Source organism: Salvelinus alpinus, chromosome 26, assembly GCF_045679555.1.
Source record: "Salvelinus alpinus chromosome 26, SLU_Salpinus.1, whole genome shotgun sequence".
NCBI lineage: Eukaryota > Metazoa > Chordata > Actinopteri > Salmoniformes > Salmonidae > Salvelinus > Salvelinus alpinus.
This window is the reverse complement of record NC_092111.1, coordinates 46,492,077-46,512,641: the sequence shown is the minus strand read 5'-3', so window position 1 is coordinate 46,512,641 and position 20,565 is coordinate 46,492,077. Positions and strand designations below refer to the sequence as shown.

General features: G+C 47.1%; 1 protein-coding gene across 5 annotated transcripts in view; it reads left to right on the top strand.

Annotated features, from left to right (window-relative positions):
• Nucleotides 1-20,234, top strand: part of LOC139555356 (protein spire homolog 1-like) — a 132,003-nt gene extending 111,769 nt beyond the window's left edge. For 2 of the 5 annotated variants that reach the window (XM_071369079.1, XM_071369077.1), the window contains 6 exons: nt 4,561-4,596; nt 8,793-8,930; nt 11,193-11,263; nt 13,317-13,344; nt 13,459-13,616; nt 16,448-20,234. In XM_071369079.1, coding sequence (XP_071225180.1) covers nt 4,561-4,596; nt 8,793-8,930; nt 11,193-11,263; nt 13,317-13,344; nt 13,459-13,616; nt 16,448-16,697 — 681 coding nt within the window. In that variant the 3' untranslated portion in view covers nt 16,698-20,234. The remainder of the gene's footprint in view (nt 1-4,560; nt 4,597-8,792; nt 8,931-11,192; nt 11,264-13,316; nt 13,345-13,458; nt 13,617-16,447) is intronic. The other 3 variants (XR_011670989.1, XR_011670990.1, XM_071369078.1) reach the window with 3 other exon arrangements.
• Nucleotides 20,235-20,565: the final 331 nt, after the last annotated feature.

The window sequence follows — 20,565 nt, the reverse complement described above, 5'->3', positions numbered from 1 at the left end:
TGAGTCTTCAATATTCCCAGGTAAGAAGTTTTAGGTTGTAGTTATTATAGAAATTATAGGACTATTTCTCTCTATACCATTTGTATTCCATATACCTTTGACTATTGGATGTTCTTATAGGCACTTTAGTATTGCCAGTGTAACAGTATAGCTTCCATACCTGGGCTCGAACCAGGAACACATCGACAACAGCCACCCTCGAAGCAGCGTTACCCATGCAGAGCAAGTCGCAGAGCGAGTGACGTTTGAAACGCTATTAGCGCGCACCCCGCTAACTAGCTAGCCATTTCACATCGGTTACACCAGCCTAATCTCGGGAGTTGATAGGCTTGAAGTCATAAACAGCGCAATGCTTGAAGCATTGCGAAGAGCTGCTGGCAAAACGCAAGTGCTGTTTGAATGAATGCTTACGAGCATGCTGGTGCCTACCATCGCTCAGTCAGACTGCTCTATCAAATCATAGACTTAATTATAACATAATAACACACAGAAATACGAGCCTTAGGTCATTAAAATGGTCGAATCCGGAAACTATCATTTCGAAAACAAAACGTTTATTCTTTCAGTGAAATACGGAACCGTTCCGTATTTTATCTAACGGGTGGCATCCCTAAGTCTAAATATTGCTGTTACATTGTACAACCTTCAATGTTATGTCATAATTATGTACAATTCTGGCAAATTAATTACGGTCTTTGTTAGGAAGAAATGGTCTTCACACAGTTCGCAACGAGCCAGGCGGCCCAAACTGCTGCATATACCCTGACTGCTTGCACGGAACGCAAGAGAAGTGACACAATTTCCCTAATTATAAGAAATTCATGTTAGCAGGCAATATTAACTAAATATGCAAGTTTTTAAAAATATATACTTGTGTATTGATTTTCAGAAAGGCATTGATGTTTATGGTTAGGTACATTGGTGCAACGACAGTGCTTTTTTCACGAATGTGCTTGTTAAATCACCCGTTTGGCGAAGTAGGCTGTGATTCAATGATAAATTAACAGGCACCGCATCAATTATATACAACGCAGGACACACTAGATAAACTAGTAATATCATCAACCATGTGTAGTTATAACTAGTGATTATGATTGATTATTTTTATAAGATTAATGCTAGCTAGCAACTTACCTTGGCTTCTTGGTGCCCTTGCGTAACAGGTAGCCAGGTGCACGTGGAGTGCAATGTAAGGCAGGTGGTTAGGGCGTTGGACTAGTAACCGGAAGATTGCAAAAACGAATCCCGAGCTGACAAGGTAAACATCTGTCGTTCTGCCCCTGAACAAGGCAGTTAACCCACCGTTCCTAGGCCGTCATTGAAAATAAGAATGTGTTCTTAACTGACTTGCCTAGTTAAATTAAGGTGTAAAAGAAAAAAATCACATTTCCGATTGTTATGAAAACTTGAAATCGGCGTGTATGGTGCATGTGGCATCTCCAGAGGCAGATATAATGGTATTATTATGGTGTATGTGGCATCTCCAGAGGCAGATATAATGGTATTATTATGGTGTATGGGGCATCTCCAGAGGCAGATATAATGGTATTATTATGGTGTATGTGGCATCTCCAGAGGCAGACATAATGATATAATGGTATTATTATGGTGTATGGGGCATCTCCAGAGGCAGACATAATGACATAATGGTATTATTATGGTGTATGTGGCATCTCCAGAGGCAGATATAATGGTATTATTATGGTGTATGTGGCATCTCCAGAGGCAGATATAATGGTATTATTATGGTGTATGTGGCATCTCCAGAGGCAGATATAATGGTATTATTATGGTGTATGGGGCATCTCCAGAGGCAGATATAATGGTATTATTATGGTGTATGTGGCATCTCCAGAGGCAGATATAATGGTATTATTATGGTGTATGGGGCATCTCCAGAGGCAGATATAATGGTATTATTATGGTGTATGGGGCATCTCCAGAGGCAGATATAATGGTATTATTATGGTGTATGTGGCATCTCCAGAGGCAGACATAATGATATAATGGTATTATTATGGTGTATGGGGCATCTCCAGAGGCAGACATAATGACATAATGGTATTATTATGGTGTATGTGGCATCTCCAGAGGCAGATATAATGGTATTATTATGGTGTATGTGGCATCTCCAGAGGCAGATATAATGGTATTATTATGGTGTATGTGGCATCTCCAGAGGCAGATATAATGGTATTATTATGGTGTATGGGGCATCTCCAGAGGCAGATATAATGGTATTATTATGGTGTATGTGGCATCTCCAGAGGCAGACATAATGATATAATGGTATTATTATGGTGTATGGGGCATCTCCAGAGGCAGACATAATGACATAATGGTATTATTATGGTGTATGTGGCATCTCCAGAGGCAGATATAATGGTATTATTATGGTGTATGTGGCATCTCCAGAGGCAGATATAATGGTATTATTATGGTGTATGTGGCATCTCCAGAGGCAGATATAATGGTATTATTATGGTGTATGTGGCATCTCCAGAGGCAGATATAATGGTATTATTATGGTGTATGTGGCATCTCCAGAGGCAGATATAATGGTATTATTATGGTGTATGGGGCATCTCCAGAGGCAGATATAATGGTATTATTATGGTGTATGTGGCATCTCCAGAGGCAGACATAATGATATAATGGTATTATTATGGTGTATGGGGCATCTCCAGAGGCAGACATAATGACATAATGGTATTATTATGGTGTATGTGGCATCTCCAGAGGCAGATATAATGGTATTATTATGGTGTATGTGGCATCTCCAGAGGCAGATATAATGGTATTATTATGGTGTATGTGGCATCTCCAGAGGCAGATATAATGGTATTATTATGGTGTATGTGGCATCTCCAGAGGCAGATATAATGGTATTATTATGGTGTATGTGGCATCTCCAGAGGCAGATATAATGGTATTATTATGGTGTATGTGGCATCTCCAGAGGCAGATATAATGGTATTATTATGGTGTATGTGGCATCTCCAGAGGCAGATATAATGGTATTATTATGGTGTATGTGGCATCTCCAGAGGCAGATATAATGGTATTATTATGGTGTATGTGGCATCTCCAGAGGCAGACATAATGATATAATGGTATTATTATGGTGTATGTGGCATCTCCAGAGGCAGACATAATGATATAATGGTATTATTATGGTGTATGGGGCATCTCCAGAGGCAGATATAATGGTATTATTATGGTGTATGGGGCATCTCCAGAGGCAGATATAATGGTATTATTATGGTGTATGTGGCATCTCCAGAGGCAGACATAATGATATAATGGTATTATTATGGTGTATGTGGCATCTCCAGAGGCAGACATAATGATATAATGGTATTATTATGGTGTATGGGGCATCTCCAGAGGCAGATATAATGGTATTATTATGGTGTATGGGGCATCTCCAGAGGCAGATATAATGGTATTATTATGGTGTATGTGGCATCTCCAGAGGCAGATATAATGATATCATGGTATTATTATGGTGTATGTGGCATCTCCAGAGGCAGACATAATGATATAATGGTATTATTATGGTGTATGTGGCATCTCCAGAGGCAGACATAATGATATAATGGTATTATTATGGTGTATGTGGCATCTCCAGAGGCAGATATAATGGTATTATTATGGTGTATGTGGCATTTCCAGAGGCAGATATAATGGTATTATTATGGTGTATGTGGCATCTCCAGAGGCAGACATAATGATATAATGGTATTATTATGGTGTATGTGGCATCTCCAGAGGCAGACATAATGATATAATGGTATTATTATGGTGTATGGGGCATCTCCAGAGGCAGATATAATGGTATTATTATGGTGTATGTGGCATTTCCAGAGGCAGATATAATGGTATTATTATGGTGTATGTGGCATCTCCAGAGGCAGATATAATGGTATTATTATGGTGTATGGGGCATCTCCAGAGGCAGATATAATGGTATTATTATGGTGTATGTGGCATTTCCAGAGGCAGATATAATGGTATTATTATGGTGTATGTGGCATCTCCAGAGGCAGATATAATGGTATTATTATGGTGTATGTGGCATCTCCAGAGGCAGACATAATGATATAATGGTATTATTATGGTGTATGTGGCATCTCCAGAGGCAGACATAATGACATAATGGTATTATTATGGTGTATGTGGCATCTCCAGAGGCAGGCATAATGGTATTATTATGGTGTATGTGGCATCTCCAGAGGCAGACATAATGATATAATGGTATTATTATGGTGTATGGGGCATCTCCAGAGGCAGACATAATGACATAATGGTATTATTATGGTGTATGTGGCATCTCCAGAGGCAGATATAATGGTATTATTATGGTGTATGTGGCATCTCCAGAGGCAGGCATAATGGTATTATTATGGTGTATGTGGCATCTCCAGAGGCAGACATAATGATATAATGGTATTATTATGGTGTATGGGGCATCTCCAGAGGCAGACATAATGATGTAATGGTATTCTGGAGAAGTCGGTGCTCCAATCAGTTCTACTGAACTATTTTATTTCCTGTCAGGTGGAAAACCCCGCCCCCAGCAGAGGTGTTAAGGTGGTATGTCATGGATGTATTTCGTCACTCCACTCAGAATAACTAAGGATGCGTTCCAGGTCCTCACCACATCGATGTATAATATTGCAATATTCAGAGATTATTGGACCCCCGACTGCAAAAAAAAAGATGACCTGGAACGCACCCAATGACTTCATCAATGATCACCTAATGCAATTTATCATGTTAAAACTAACAATGTTTGGTAACACATTTTAGACTTTATACACTCCAACTAACTACATGACTCACTGGGTGTTAAGATGGGCTCAGAGCTGCTGTGTTGTTCTTCATCATCATCATCATCAGTCTGGGCTCTGTGTGCTCCCTGGGAATGATATGGGTGAGGTGGCGTGGCGACGTAACGGGTGAGGTGGCGTGGTGACGTAACGGGTGAGGTGGCGTGGTGACGTAACGGGTGAGGTGGCGTGGTGACGTAACGGGTGAGGTGGCGTGGCGACGTAACGGGTGAGGTGGCGTGGCGACGTAACGGGTGAGGTGGCGTGGCGACGTAACGGGTGAGGTGGCGTGGCGACGTAACGGGTGAGGTGGCGTGGCGACGTAACGGGTGAGGTGGCGTGGCGACGTAACGGGTGAGGTGGCGTGGCGACGTAACGGGTGAGGTGGCGTGGCGACGTAACGGGTGAGGTGGCGTGGCGACGTAACGGGTGAGGTGGCGTGGCGACGTAACGGGTGAGGTGGCGTGGCGACGTAACGGGTGAGGTGGCGTGGCGACGTGACGGGTGAGGTGGCGTGGCGACGTGACGGGTGAGGTGGCGTGGCGACGTAACGGCTGAGGTGGCGTGGCGACGTAACGGGTGAGGTGGCGTGGCGACGTAACGGGTGAGGTGGCGTGGCGACGTAACGGGTGAGGTGGCGTGGCGACGTAACGGGTGAGGTGGCGTGGCGACGTGACGGGTGAGGTGGCGTGGCGACGTGACGGGTGAGGTGGCGTGGCGACGTGACGGGTGAGGTGGCGTGGCGACGTGACGGGTGAGGTGGCGTGGCGACGTGACGGGTGAGATGGCGTGGTGACGTGATGGGTGAGTTGGTGACGGGTGAGGTGGCGTGGTGACGTAACGGGTGAGGTGGCGTGGTGACGTAACGGGTGAGGTGGCGTGGTGACGTAACGGGTGAGGTGGCGTGGTGACGTAACGGGTGAGGTGGCGTGGTGACGTAACGGGTGAGGTGGCGTGGTGACGTAACGGGTGAGGTGGCGTGGTAAGGTAACGGGTGAGGTGGCGTGGTGACGTAACGGGTGAGGTGGCGTGGTGACGTAACGGGTGAGGTGGCGTGGTGACGTAACGGGTGTGGTGACGTGTGAGGTGGCGACGTGACGGGTGAGGTGGTGACGTGACGGGTGAGGTGGTGACGGGTGAGGTGGCGACGTGGCGGGTGAGGTGGCGACGTGACGGGTGAGGTGGCGTGGCGACGTACCGGGCGAGGTGGCGTGGCGACGTACCGGGCGAGGTGGCGTGGCGACGTAACGGGCGAGGTGGCGTGGCGACGTATCGGGTGAGGTGGCGACGGGTGAGGTGGCGTGACGACGTGACGGGTGAGGTGGCGTGGCGACGTGACGGGTGAGGTGGCGTGGCGACGCGACGGCTGAGGTGGCGTGGCGACGGGTGAGGTGGCGTGGCGACGTGTCGCGTGGCGATGCGACGGGTGGCGTGGTGACGCGACGGGTGGCGTGGCGTGGGGACGTAACGGGTGAGGTGGCGTGGGGACGTAACGGGTGAGGTGGCGTGGGGACGTAACGGGTGAGGTGGCGTGGCGACGTAACGGGTGAGGTGGCGTGGCGACGTAACGGGTGGCGTGGGGACGTAACGGGTGAGGTGGCGTGGCGACGTAACGGGTGAGGTGGCGTGGCGACGTAACGGGTGGCGTGGGGACGTAACGGGTGAGGTGGTTGTGGAATTGAGCCGCATGCTCCAATAATGGTTTTGTCTCCTGTTTCCGTGGTAACCAACCAACATCATCACCTTGTGCTGCTGGGCTGTAGGTTCCCTTTTAGATTCTTTGTTAATGTGATCGCCTCATTTTCACCTTTATGTGATCGCCTCATTTTCACGCTGTCAGAATAAAGGTACAACTCCTCTATGGTATGTTGAGGCTTTCCATTGTCATGGAGCTTTGATAATAGCCTGGTCCCACACCTGTTTGGCATGATGACACAAACAGACACTAGCCTGGTCCCACATCTGTTTGGCATGATGACACAAACAGACACTAGCCTGGTCCCACATCTGTTTGGCATGATGACACAAACAGACACTAGCCTGGTCCCACATCTGTTTGGCATGATGACACAAACAGACACTAGCCTGGTCCCACACCTGTTTGGCATGATGACACAAACAGACACTAGCCTGGTCCCACACCTGTTTGGCATGATGACACAAACAGACACTAGCCTGGTCCCACATCTGTTTGGCATGATGACACAAACAGATAATAGCCTGGTCCCACACCTGTTTGGCATGATGACACAAACAGACACTAGCCTGGTCCCACATCTGTTTGGCATGATGACACAAACAGACACTAGCCTGGTCCCACATCTGTTTGGCATGATGACACAAACAGACACTAGCCTGGTCCCACACCTGTTTGGCATGATGACACAAACAGACAATAGCCTGGTCCCACATCTGTTTGGCATGATGACACAAACAGACACTAGCCTGGTCCCACACCTGTTTGGCATGATGACACAAACAGACAATAGCCTGGTCCCACATCTGTTTGGCATGATGACACAAACAGACACTAGCCTGGTCCCACATCTGTTTGGCATGATGACACAAACAGACAATAGCCTGGTCCCACATCTGTTTGGCATGATGACACAAACAGACACTAGCCTGGTCCCACATCTGTTTGGCATGATGACACAAACAGACACTAGCCTGGTCCCACACCTGTTTGGCATGATGACACAAACAGACAATAGCCTGGTCCCACACCTGTTTGGCATGATGACACAAACAGACAATAGCCTGGTCCCACATCTGTTTGGCATGATGACACAAACAGACACTAGCCTGGTCCCACATCTGTTTGGCATGATGACACAAACAGACACTAGCCTGGTCCCACATCTGTTTGGCATGATGACACAAACAGACACTAGCCTGGTCCCACATCTGTTTGGCATGATGACACAAACAGACACTAGCCTGGTCCCACATCTGTTTGGCATGATGACACAAACAGACACTAGCCTGGTCCCACATCTGTTTGGCATGATGACACAAACAGACACTAGCCTGGTCCCACATCTGTTTGGCATGATGACACAAACAGACACTAGCCTGGTCCCACATCTGTTTGGCATGATGACACAAACAGACACTAGCCTGGTCCCACACCTGTTTGGCATGATGACACAAACAGACAATAGCCTGGTCCCACACCTGTTTGGCATGATGACACAAACAGACAATAGCCTGGTCCCACATCTGTTTGGCATGATGACACAAACAGACACTAGCCTGGTCCCACATCTGTTTGGCATGATGACACAAACAGACACTAGCCTGGTCCCACATCTGTTTGGCATGATGACACAAACAGACACTAGCCTGGTCCCACATCTGTTTGGCATGATGACACAAACAGACACTAGCCTGGTCCCACATCTGTTTGGCATGATGACACAAACAGACACTAGCCTGGTCCCACATCTGTTTGGCATGATGACACAAACAGACACTAGCCTGGTCCCACATCTGTTTGGCATGATGACACAAACAGACACTAGCCTGGTCCCACATCTGTTTGGCATGATGGCACAAACAGACAGGGTGGCCTAGCGGTTAGAGCGTTGGGTCAGTAACCGAAAGGTCACTGGTTCCAATACCCAAGCCGACAAGGTGACATCTGTCTGTCCTTGAGCAAGGCACTTAACCCTAATTTGCTCTGGGATGTCGCACTACTGTGGCTGACCCTGTAAAACAACACATTTCACTGCACCTATCTGGTTGTCCCAGCTAGCTCTTTTACGATGAATGCACAAATTGTTATTTGCTCTGGATAAAAGCATCTGCTAAATTACTCAAATGTATATGCATGTACCCAGGCTACTTTGTTAAAGCTGGATAAAAGCATCTGCTAAATTACTCAAATGTATATGCATGTACCCAGGCTACTTTGTTAAAGCTAATCAGCTAACTGTGTCTGTCTGTGTGTTGTTTCAGGAGGACTTCTGCTACCCTGTAGAGTGTCTGGCTCTAACAGTAGAAGAGGTGATGCACATCAGACAGGTTCTGGTCAAAGCTGAGCTGGAGAAGTTCCAACAGTACAAAGACGTCTACAACGCACTGAGGAAAGGAAAGGTGAGAGCTGGGCCTGTCTAGATATTGTACCGGCGGGGCTAGGCCTGTCTAGATACTGTACCAGCAGGGCCTGTCTAGATACTGTACCAGCAGTGGTGGACCTGTCTAGATACTGTACCAGCAGGGCCTGTCTATATACTGTACCAGCAGTGGTGGACCTGTCTAGATACTGTACCAGCAGTGGTGGACCTGTCTAGATACTGTACCAGCAGGGCTAGGCCTGTCTAGATACTGTACCAGCAGGCCTGGGCCTGTCTAGATACTGTACCAGCAGGGCCTGTCTAGATACTGTACCAGCAGGGCCTGTCTAGATACTGTACCAGCAGGGCCTGTGTAGATACTGTACCAGCAGGGCCTGTCTAGATACTGTACCAGCAGGGCCTGTGTAGATACTGTACCAGCAGGGCCTGTGTAGATACTGTACCAGCAGGGCCTGTCTAGATACTGTACCGGCGGGGCTAGACCTGTCTAGATACTGTACAAGCAGGGATAGACCTGGGCCTGTCTAGATACTGTACCAGCAGGCCTGGGCCTGTCTAGATACTGTACCAGCAGGCCTGGGCCTGTCTAGATACTGTACCAGCAGGCCTGGGCCTGTCTAGATACTGTACCAGCAGACCTGGGCCTGTCTAGATACTGTACCAGCAGGCCTGAGCCTGTCTAGATACTGTACCAGCAGGCCTGGGCCTGTCTAGATACTGTACCAGCAGGCCTGGGCCTGTCTAGATACTGTACCAGCAGGCCTGGGCCTGTCTAGATACTGTACCAGCAGGCCTGGGCCTGTCTAGATACTGTACCAGCAGGCCTGGGCCTGTCTAGATACTGTACCAGCAGGCCTGGACCTGTCTAGATACTGTACCAGCAGGCCTGGGCCTGTCTAGATACTGTACCAGCAGGCCTGGGCCTGTCTAGATACTGTACCAGCAGGCCTGGGCCTGTCTAGATACTGTACCAGCAGGCCTGGGCCTGTCTAGATACTGTACCAGCAGGCCTGGGCCTGTCTAGATACTGTACCAGCAGGCCTGGGCCTGTCTAGATACTGTACCAGCAGGCCTGGGCCTGTCTAGATACTGTACCAGCAGGCCTGGGCTTGTCTAGATACTGTACCGGCAGGGCCTGTCTAGATACTGTACCGGCAGGGCCTGTCTAGATACTGTACCGGCAGGGCCTGTCTAGATACTGTACCGGCAGGGCCTGTCTAGATACTGTACCAGCAGGGCCTGTCTAGATACTGTACCAGCAGGGCCTGTCTAGATACTGTACCGGCAGGGCCTGTCTAGATACTGTACCAGCAGGGCTAGGCCTGGGCCTGTCTAGATACTGTACCGGCAGGGCCTGTCTAGATACTGTACCGGCAGGGCCTGTATAGATACTGTACCAGCAGGGCCTGTCTAGATACTGTACCAGCAGGGCCTGTCTAGATACTGTACCAGCAGGGCCTGTCTAGATACTGTACCAGCAGGGCCTGTCTAGATACTGTACCAGCAGGGCCTGTCTAGATACTGTACCAGCAGGGCCTGTCTAGATACTGTACCAGCAGGGCCTGTCTAGATACTGTACCGGCAGGGCCTGTCTAGATACTGTACCTGCAGGGCCTGTCTAGATACTGTACCAGCAGGGCCTGTCTAGATACTGTACCGGCAGGGCCTGTCTAGATACTGTACCGGCAGGGCCTGTCTAGATACTGTACCGGCAGGGCCTGTCTAGATACTGTACCGGCAGGGCCTGTCTAGATACTGTACCGGCAGGGCCTGTCTAGATACTGTACCAGCAGGGCCTGTCTAGATACTGTACCAGCAGGGCTGGGCCTGTCTAGATACTGTACCAGCAGGGCTAGGCCTGGGCCTGTCTAGATACTGTACCAGCAGGGCTAGGCCTGGGCCTGTCTAGATACTGTACCAGCAGGGCTAGGCCTGGGCCTGTCTAGATACTGTACCAGCAGGGCCTGTCTAGATACTGTACCAGCGGGGTGGTGTTCAGTAGGAAATCATTGCAGATATAAATGGCATGAATAGAGATGACACGGTTCCTTATTCTACATTTCGGAGTGGCCTGTGTTCTACAAAAGTATCTGAACCTTGTACACCGTTGTGTCCTCCTGGGCCTGCAATGCTCCTTGTTGCTGTCACAATAAACATCACACACCTCAATTACCAAAGTAGTCTGACTGGATCATCTTGTAACATTCCTGCAGCGCTTAATGTCTTAGACTTGATATTTACTTGATCTGTGAAATAACCGTTCTCCTCCTCTCTCCTGTAGCTGTGTTTTTCCTGTCAGACTAAACGGTTCTCCTTTTTCACCTGGTCGTACACCTGCCAGTTCTGCAAAAGGTACGTTTATATTATAGCTGAATTTATATTAGAATATAGTTCTCTATTATGGCTGTCACTTTGGTGAATACTAAGTATTTTTAAACCCTCTGGCTTTGGGCTGGATGTGTCAATGTGTAATTCATACATGTATAATCTAGGAGCAGAAGTGCTGTCTAATCCTCAATTAGCCACGAAATCTCTAGTCTGAAGGAGACTGTGTTTCTGGAAGCTGTGTGGTGCCGTTTTCCCCCATGATTGCGAGCTCCTAGCAGTTCAAGCCAATGAGCTTCAGCCCCTCGCCATTTGAGCGACAGCAAGCAAGACACACCAGGCAGAGCGAGAGAACGCAGGGGTGCACATATGTAATGTAGTACGACATTTTCAAGGGACCACTTGACTCGTGACAAGCACTACATTCAAAACTACTTACTCAAAAGTACCGGAGAATCTGTTTTAACATGAATCAGAATTAAGGGGGTCTCTTGGACATTATAAGATCATATGTAAATCACAGAGCATCGTCTGATTATAATTCAACATTTTCTTTAAGGGTTTTTTCTGTATTTGTTTGTGAACTGTACCCCCCCATGCTTGACTCCTGCCAGGTCAGACAGGATGCCTGGCTTGCTGTGGCAGGGCTCGCTGGGTGTCGTGTTTCCTGGTAGGACCCAGGCTACGTACCCTCCAGATTCCACCCATCAATTGTTTATTGTCATGTTTGGATGTTTGTAGTCACTGTTGTTGTTATTGTCCTTCTAAATGGAAAATAAAGTATAAATGAAAAAATATCCAGTACATTCGGGAAGTATTCAGACCGCTCGACTTTCTCCACATTTTGTTACATTACATCCTTATTTTACATTTTTAAGTATTCAGGCCCTTTACTCAGTATAACGCTACAAGCTTGGCACACCTGTATTTGGAGAGGTTCTCCCATTCTTCTCTGCAGATCCTCTCAAACTCTGTCAGGTTGGATGGGGAGCGTTGCTGCACAGCTATTTTCAGGTCTCTCCAGAGATGTTCGATTGGGTTCAAGTCCAGGCTCTGGCTGGGCCACTCAAGGACAAGCAGAGACTTGTCCTGAAGCCACTCCTGTGCTGTTTTGGCTGTGTGCTTGGTGGTTGACTGGGGGTGAGGTCCTGAGTGCTCTGGAGGAGGTTTTCATTAAGGATCTCTCTGTACTTTGCTCCATTCATCTTTCCCTCAATCCTGACTAGTCTCCAAGTCCCTGCCGCTGAAGAACATCCCCACAGCATGATGCTGCCACCCCCATGCTTCACAGTAGGGATGGTGCCAGATTTCCTCCAGATGTGACGCTTGGCATTCAGACCAAAGAGTTCAATCTTGGTTTCATCAGACCAGAGAATCTTGTTTCTCATGGTCTGAAAGTCTTTAGGCCACTCTACCATAAATACCTGATTGGTGGAGTGCTGCAGAGATGGTTGTCCTTCAGGAAGGTTCTCCCATCTCCACAGAGGAACTCTGGCACTCTGTCAGAGTGACCACCTGGTTCTTGATCACCTCCCTGACCAAGGTCCCTTCTCCCCCGACACTGTGTTCTTGGGGACCTTCAATGCTGCAGAAATATTTTGGTACCCTTCTTCAGATCTGTGCCTCGACACAATCCTGTCTCAGAGCTCTATGGACAATTCCTTTGACCTCATGGCTTGGTTTTTGCTCTGACATGCACTGTCAACTGTGGGACCTTATATAGACAGGTGTGTGCCTTTCCAAATCATGTCCAATCAATTAAATTTACCACAGGTGGACTCCAATCAAGTTGTAGAAACATCTCAAGGATGATCAATGGAAACAGGATGCACCTGAGCTCAATTTCGAGTCTCATAGCAAAGAGTCTAAATATATATCTATTTAAATAATTATGTAAATGTACAACACTTTCTATAAACCTGTTTTCGCTTTGTTTTGTAGATTGAGTTTTAATCAATTTTAGAATAATGCTGTAACATAAAATTGGAAAAATTCAAGGGGTCTGAATAATTTCCGAAGGCACTGTATATATCAGAATTCGTGCAATTTGTTGTGACTGAATATTTCACTCTCTCTCCAGGCCTGTGTGCTCGCAGTGCTGTAAAAAGGTGAGCCGAAGTTGTCCTCGTCCGTCCATTGACCACACTATTCCTTTAATTGTTGACAGATGTTCAGATTATGCCTATATATCTGACCCTCCTAACTCTGTCCTGTCGTTCCAGATGAGACTTCCCTCTAAGCCGTATGCCAACCTGCCCGTCTCCTCTCTGGGCCCTACTGCCACTCTACCCAGGGAGGAGGCTGGAGGGACATCAGCCTTGGACACCCCAGAGAAGCCCTCGTCCAGCCAGCGCCACAGCCTGCGCCGGACCGTCTCCAGGTACACAGAACATCATTACCGGTCTTGGGCCTAGAGATGTGACGAATAACGTTGAAACTGCTATTCTTTTTATAGTTTAAACGATAATAAAAAAATATATAAAATGACATGTGAATTCACAATTCAGATATGGTCTGCTGTTTGACCGCTAGGAGGCAGTGCAGTTCAATCTACTGCAGTCCTGGCTACCTACCAGACTGCGTTACTGCAGTCCCCCACTCACTCAAATCACATTTTATTTGTCACATGCGCTGAATACAACAGGTGGTAGACCTTATCATGAAATGCTTACTTACAAGCCCTTAACCAAGAATACAGTTCAAGAAATAGTTAAGAAAACATTTACTAAATAAACTAAAGGAAAAAAAAAAAAAAAACGTTTCCTAAACGTTAACGATCCCAATTTAGTTTAAAGGTTCACGCCCCTATTTACTTAACATTAGGTCCAGACTCCTCCTCTGTGAGCAGTGCTGTGCCACTAGGTCAGTCCAGACTCCTCTGTGAGGAGTGCTGTGCCACTAGGTCAGTCCAGACTCCTCTGTGAGCAGTGCTGTGCCACTAGGTTGATGGAGCAGCAGTGAGGGCTGCATGGTACGGTCTTTCAATTTGGTAGAGCTCCATTTCCATTATAATTATCTGGAAGCTTCAGGGCTCGGGTATTTTCTGTAAACCAGTTTCTTGTAGTCATGGCAGATATTCCCAAAAATGTATTGTCATATGGTCCGATAGGAATTCAGGGAACTCAGTGAGGAACGCTGTATACGGCCCAGGAGGCCTGTTATAAAAAGTGATTGAGTTGAAATCTTTTCCGCCCTCTTCTGAATGGTAGCTATAAATGTGAGATTGCGCACAGTGCAACAATATGATGAAGTGTGAATATTTCTGCCACCCACACACAGGAAAACGTTTCCAAATAAATGACTAGTACGTGTTCCACCACTCATGTTATCTACATGATTAAATGTCCATGTGGGCTGTGTAATGTCGGTTAAACCTCTCGTTCTCTCAAACAGAGAATCAGTGAACATAAAAGTTCAATCAGGACAGGGATTATCCAGTCGCAGTACATTTTAATGACCTAAAACATGACATTTCTACCTTTTTTTTTTAGATTTTGTGGTATAGAGAAAGTTAAGATATCAGACAGGGGAGGAGATAATAATAATACTCTGAGTAAAATATAATGTTTAGGATCTCCACCCTCCAGACATTATTTCCTGAAGTCTTAATGATGGAATGCTGTTCTGGCTAGTTATGTTGTAAATGTGAACATTAATTAATGCCACCATTTTAGATTACTCTGAGGATTTTCTTGCGCTGTACCCAATGATTTATGAGAACTTGCTTGATGGGTCGATGTCCTCATTTTGGTTTTACGGACGTGTTTAATGTGTTTTATGTACACATTTTACTATAATATTTATGGAATGTACATTGCTATATTTGGTAACACTTGTTTTCCCTGGACTCCAACCCCATTCGATGCGTTGAACGGATGTGGGTGGAGCTATGTCTACATAAGGGTGCTAATTTAAAAAAACTCACCACAGTGTCCGGGTTTCTTCTTTCTTTCTCATGACTAGAAGGTCAAAAGACACAAACGCAGTCATTTGCTGTTGTAAATGTTAGCAACACCTCCGACACGACAGGCAGGCTGGCTAACCCTACTCTCCACCCCCAGGTTATCTGAATACGACAGGCAGGCTGGCTAACCCTACTCTCCACCCCCAGGTTATCTGAATACGACAGGCAGGCTGGCTAACCCTACTCTCCACCCCCAGGTTATCTGAATACGACAGGAAGGCTGGCTAACCCTACTCTCCACCCCCAGGTTATCTGAATACGACAGGCAGGCTGGCTAACCCTACTCTCCACCCCAAGGTTATCTGAATACGACAGGCAGGCTGGCTAACCCTACTCTCCACCCCCAGGTTATCTGAATACGACAGGCAGGCTGGCTAACCCTACTCTCCACCCCCAGGTTATCTGAATACGACAGGAAGGCTGGCTAACCCTACTCTCCACCCCCAGGTTATCTGAATACGACAGGCAGGCTGGCTAACCCTACTCTCCACCCCCAGGTTATCTGAATACGACAGGCAGGCTGGCTAACCCTACTCTCCACCCCCAGGTTATCTGAATACGACAGGGAGGCTGGCTAACCCTACTCTCCACCCCCAGGTTATCTGAATACGACAGGCAGGCTGGCTAACCCTACTCTCCACCCCCAGGTTATCTGACTACGACAGGCAGGCTGGCTAACCCTACTCTCCACCCCCAGGTTATCTGAATACGACAGGCAGGCTGGCTAACCCTACTCTCCACCCCCAGGTTATCTGAATACGACAGGCAGGCTGGCTAACCCTACTCTCCACCCCCAGGTTATCTGAATACGACAGGCAGGCTGGCTAACCCTACTCTCCACCCCCAGGTTATCTGAATACGACAGGAAGGCTGGCTAACCCTACTCTCCACCCCCAGGTTATCTGAATACGACAGGAAGGCTGGCTAACCCTACTCTCCACCCCCAGGTTATCTGAATACGACAGGCAGGCTGGCTAACCCTACTCTCCACCCCCAGGTTATCTGAATACGACAGGCAGGCTGGCTAACCCTACTCTCCACCCCCAGGTTATCTGAATACGACAGGCAGGCTGGCTAACCCTACTCTCCACCCCCAGGTTATCTGAATACGACAGGCAGGCTGGCTAACCCTACTCTCCACCCCCAGGTTATCTGAATACGACAGGCAGGCTGGCTAACCCTACTCTCCACCCCCAGGTTATCTGAATACGACAGGCAGGCTGGCTAACCCTACTCTCCACCCCCAGGTTATCTGAATACGACAGCAGTGAGGGGTCTCGTGACGAGCCGGATCTTCCCAAGGAGCTGACAGAGGATTGGTGTACCATGGAGGTCTGCATCAACTGTAAGACGTTTGTCTCTGAGATCATCTCCAGCAGCAAGCGCTCTCTGGCCACCAAGCGAGCCCGTCTGAAGAGGAAGACCCAGTCCTTCTACTTGTCTTCACCTAACACAGACGACTACAGACTCTCTGAGAGGACCGTCAATGAGGTTTAGACTACAGACCCTCTGAGAGGACCGCCAACCAGGTTTAGACTACAGACTCTCTGAGAGGACCGCCAACCAGGTTTAGACTACAGACGATCTGAGAGGACCGTCAACCAGGTTTAGACTACAGACGCTCTGAGAGGACCATCAACCAGGTTTAGACTACAGACGCTCTGAGAGGACCGTCAACCAGGTTTAGATTACAGACGCTCTGAGAGGACCGTCAACCAGGTTTAGACTACAGACGCTCTGAGAGGACCGTCAACCAGGTTTAGATTACAGACGCTCTGAGAGGACCGTCAACCAGGTTTAGACTACAGACACTCTGAGAGGACCGTCAACCAGGTTTAGACTACAGACGCTCTGAGAGGACCGTCAACCAGGTTTAGACTACAGACGCTCTGAGAGGACCGTCAACCAGGTTTAGACTACAGACGCTCTGAGAGGACCGTCAACCAGGTTTAGACTACAGACGCTCTGAGAGGACCGTCAACCAGGTTTAGACTACAGACGCTCTGAGAGGACCGTCAACCAGGTTTAGACTACAGACGCTCTGAGAGGACCGTCAACCAGGTTTAGACTACAGACGCTCTGAGAGGACCGTCAACCAGGTTTAGACTACAGACCCTCTGAGAGGACCGTCAACCAGGTTTAGTTTTAGGGTTAGACCTCTCGCTCTCTCGTCCGCTCCTTGGGGAGACCCTGTTCCCTAGATAGTGCACTACATTTGACCATGGACCCTGGTAGTGCACTACATTTGACCATGGACCCTGGTAGTGCATTACATTTGACCATGGACCCTGGTAGTACACTACTTTAGACCAGGGACCCTGGTAGTGCACTACTTTAGACCAGGGACCCTGGTAGTACACTACTTTAGACCCTGGTAGTACACTACTTTAGACCCTGGTAGTACACTACTTTAGACCAGGGACCCTGGTAGTGCACTACTTTAGACCAGGGACCCTGGTAGTACACTACTTTAGACCAGGGACCCTGGTAGTGCACTACATTTGACCATGGACCCTGGTAGTGCACTACATTTAACCATGGACCCTGGTAGTGCACTACATCAGAGGCCATAGGGGACCAGGCTATAGGTGGGCATGTCACCGTGTGAAGTATTTAGCATGCCAGATGGCACCCTATTCCCTACATAGTGCCAGATGGCACCCTATTCCCTACATAGTGCCAGATGGCACCCTATTCCCTACATAGTGCCAGATGGCACCCTATTCCTTACATAGTGCCAGATGGCACCCTATTCCCTACATAGTGCCAGATGGCACCCTATTCCCTACATAGTGCCAGATGGCACCCTATTCCCTACATAGTGCCAGATGGCACCCTATTCCCTACATAGTGCCAGATGGCACCCTATTCCCTACATAGTGCACTACTTTAGACCAGAGCCCTATAGAACCCTATTCCCTACATAGTGCACTACCATTTGGGACACTGCCCTTGTCTAACAGGCAATGCACTATAGAGCCATCAGTCAGGTCTTAGCAGGCTAGTTTCCAGTTTCCATAGAAATACAATGCCTAGAGTGGTCATGCCTAAGGTAGTCTCTGCCAATCTCCAGCCCCAGCCAATACAATTAAACCAAATGACATGCCTAAGGTAGTCTCTGACAATCTCCAGCCCCAGCCAATACAATTAAACCAAATGACATGCCAATGGTAGTCTCTGCCAATACATTTTTTATTTATTTTTCTCCCAAAAAATATTTGTCCCAGCTGCAGATCTAATTGGCTGGGAAACAGGAAGTGTTCAGAGGTTACTATTGGGTGGGTTTACTATGTCTTTTTTTTTTTTTTGGTCTGAGCCTGGTGCCAAACTAAATTCCCCTCCTGTCTGAATGCTATGTCATTCAATGGACCTGTAGTATATTGTAAATAACTTGGCGAGGAAGTGATATGGGAGATTCTAGAAACAGAATCTGTTGTTTTTACAGGTTTTAGCTGACCAATAGGATCTCAGAATGGTGGGATATGATTGTGTACATCAGTGGAGTCTGCTGAGAGGAGGACGGCTCATAATAATGGATGGAACGAAGCCAACCACATGGAAACCAGCCATTACCACGAGCCCGTCCTCCTGTGGTCTACATGCTGTATCCAAAATCATCCAAAAATACATGATCTATTATTATATTGTAATGTATTATTCTGATGTTTTTCCATTACTATTATCTTAAAGATGTATTTTTATTTTACTTGTAATATTGGATTGTAATCTCCTGTTGGGATCAGACCAGATCAGATAAATGGGTCTCCAAGACCAGTCAGGTCTGGATCAGACCAGGTAGATGGACCTCCGAGATCAGACCAGGTAGATGGACCTCCGAGTCCAGTCAGGTCTGGATCAGACCAGGTAGATGGACCTCCGAGTCCAGTCAGGTCTGGATCAGACCAGGTAGATGGACCTCCGAGTCCAGTCAGGTCTGGATCAGACCAGGTAGATGGACCTCCGAGTCCAGTCAGGTCTGGATCAGACCAGGTAGATGGACCTCCGAGTCCAGTCAGGTCTGGATCAGACCAGATAGATGGACCTACGAGATCAGACCAGGTAGATGGACCTCCGAGATCAGACCAGATAGATGGACCTCCGAGATCAGACCAGATAGATTGTCCTTCTTGACCAATCAGGTCTGAATAGCACTTTTACTGGACCAATGTATTGTTGTTTTGAAGTTCCTTCTCTTTATTCATTTAATTTCTTAATCTTTTGTTTTTTTTCACCTCTTGAAGTTATGGTGAGGGTATCCTAGGGTTAATGGTGAGGGTATCCTAGGGTTAATGGTGAGGGTATCCTAGGGTTAATGGTGAGGGTATCCTAGGGTTAATGGTGAGGGTATCCTAGGGTTAATGGTGAGGGTATCCTAGGGTTAATGGTGAGGGTATCCTAGGGTTAATGGTGAGGGTATCCTAGGGTTAATGGTATCCTAGGGTTAATGGTGAGGGTATCCTAGGGTTAATGGTGAGGGTATCCTAGGGTTAATGGTGAGGGTATCCTAGGGTTAATGGTGTATGCAAATAGCTTGGGGTTTGGTAGCAGGTGTCATCAAAACACAGCTTTCTGAATGTACAGGGTATACTGTCTTTTAAATCTTATTTCACATGCAATGTAAATCTACGTATATAGAATTTTAATGCTCCCGGTAAATTATTTTGTCACGCGCACTATCCATGTGTAGTCCACCTACATACAAGACATGGACGCGTTGTCATTCATACACTTATTACACACACACACACACACACACACACACACACACACACACACACACACACACACACACACACACACACACACACACACACTCCCAATTAGTCATTTATTTATTTTCTGACCTCTTAAACTAACTGCGGTAGAAAGATCATAATTATAACACACAACCGTTTGACATTACTAACGTCAATATCAACCTCGCATAAAATATTCCATTGGACCATATGGATTCCAGTGAGGAAGGAATGGCGTGCATGCTGTCATTTTGTAAACATTGTTTTTTATATGCCAATAAAATGATCTCTGTTTGAATTCTGTGTTGTAGTATTCATACTCTGCAGGGTTGAACCAAAATGTTCCCTGTTTTAATAAATTACAGTATTGTATCATGTGTCAGCTCAACAGTAAAATAAAAATGTAACCACTGCATGAGTAGTGTAGTAGAATCAGCCATTGATATCACTGCATGATTAAAGTAGTGTGTATCAGCCATGTGATTAAATCACATTAAAAGCATCTGAAAATAGAGGGCCATCCTATAAATCAGGCACAAAGTGCAGAAATCGGCAGATAGTTTGGAGAAGGTTGCAAATCTCCGTTTTGTGCAGGTGTCGATGGAAATCCTGTTGGGATTAGAGATCTA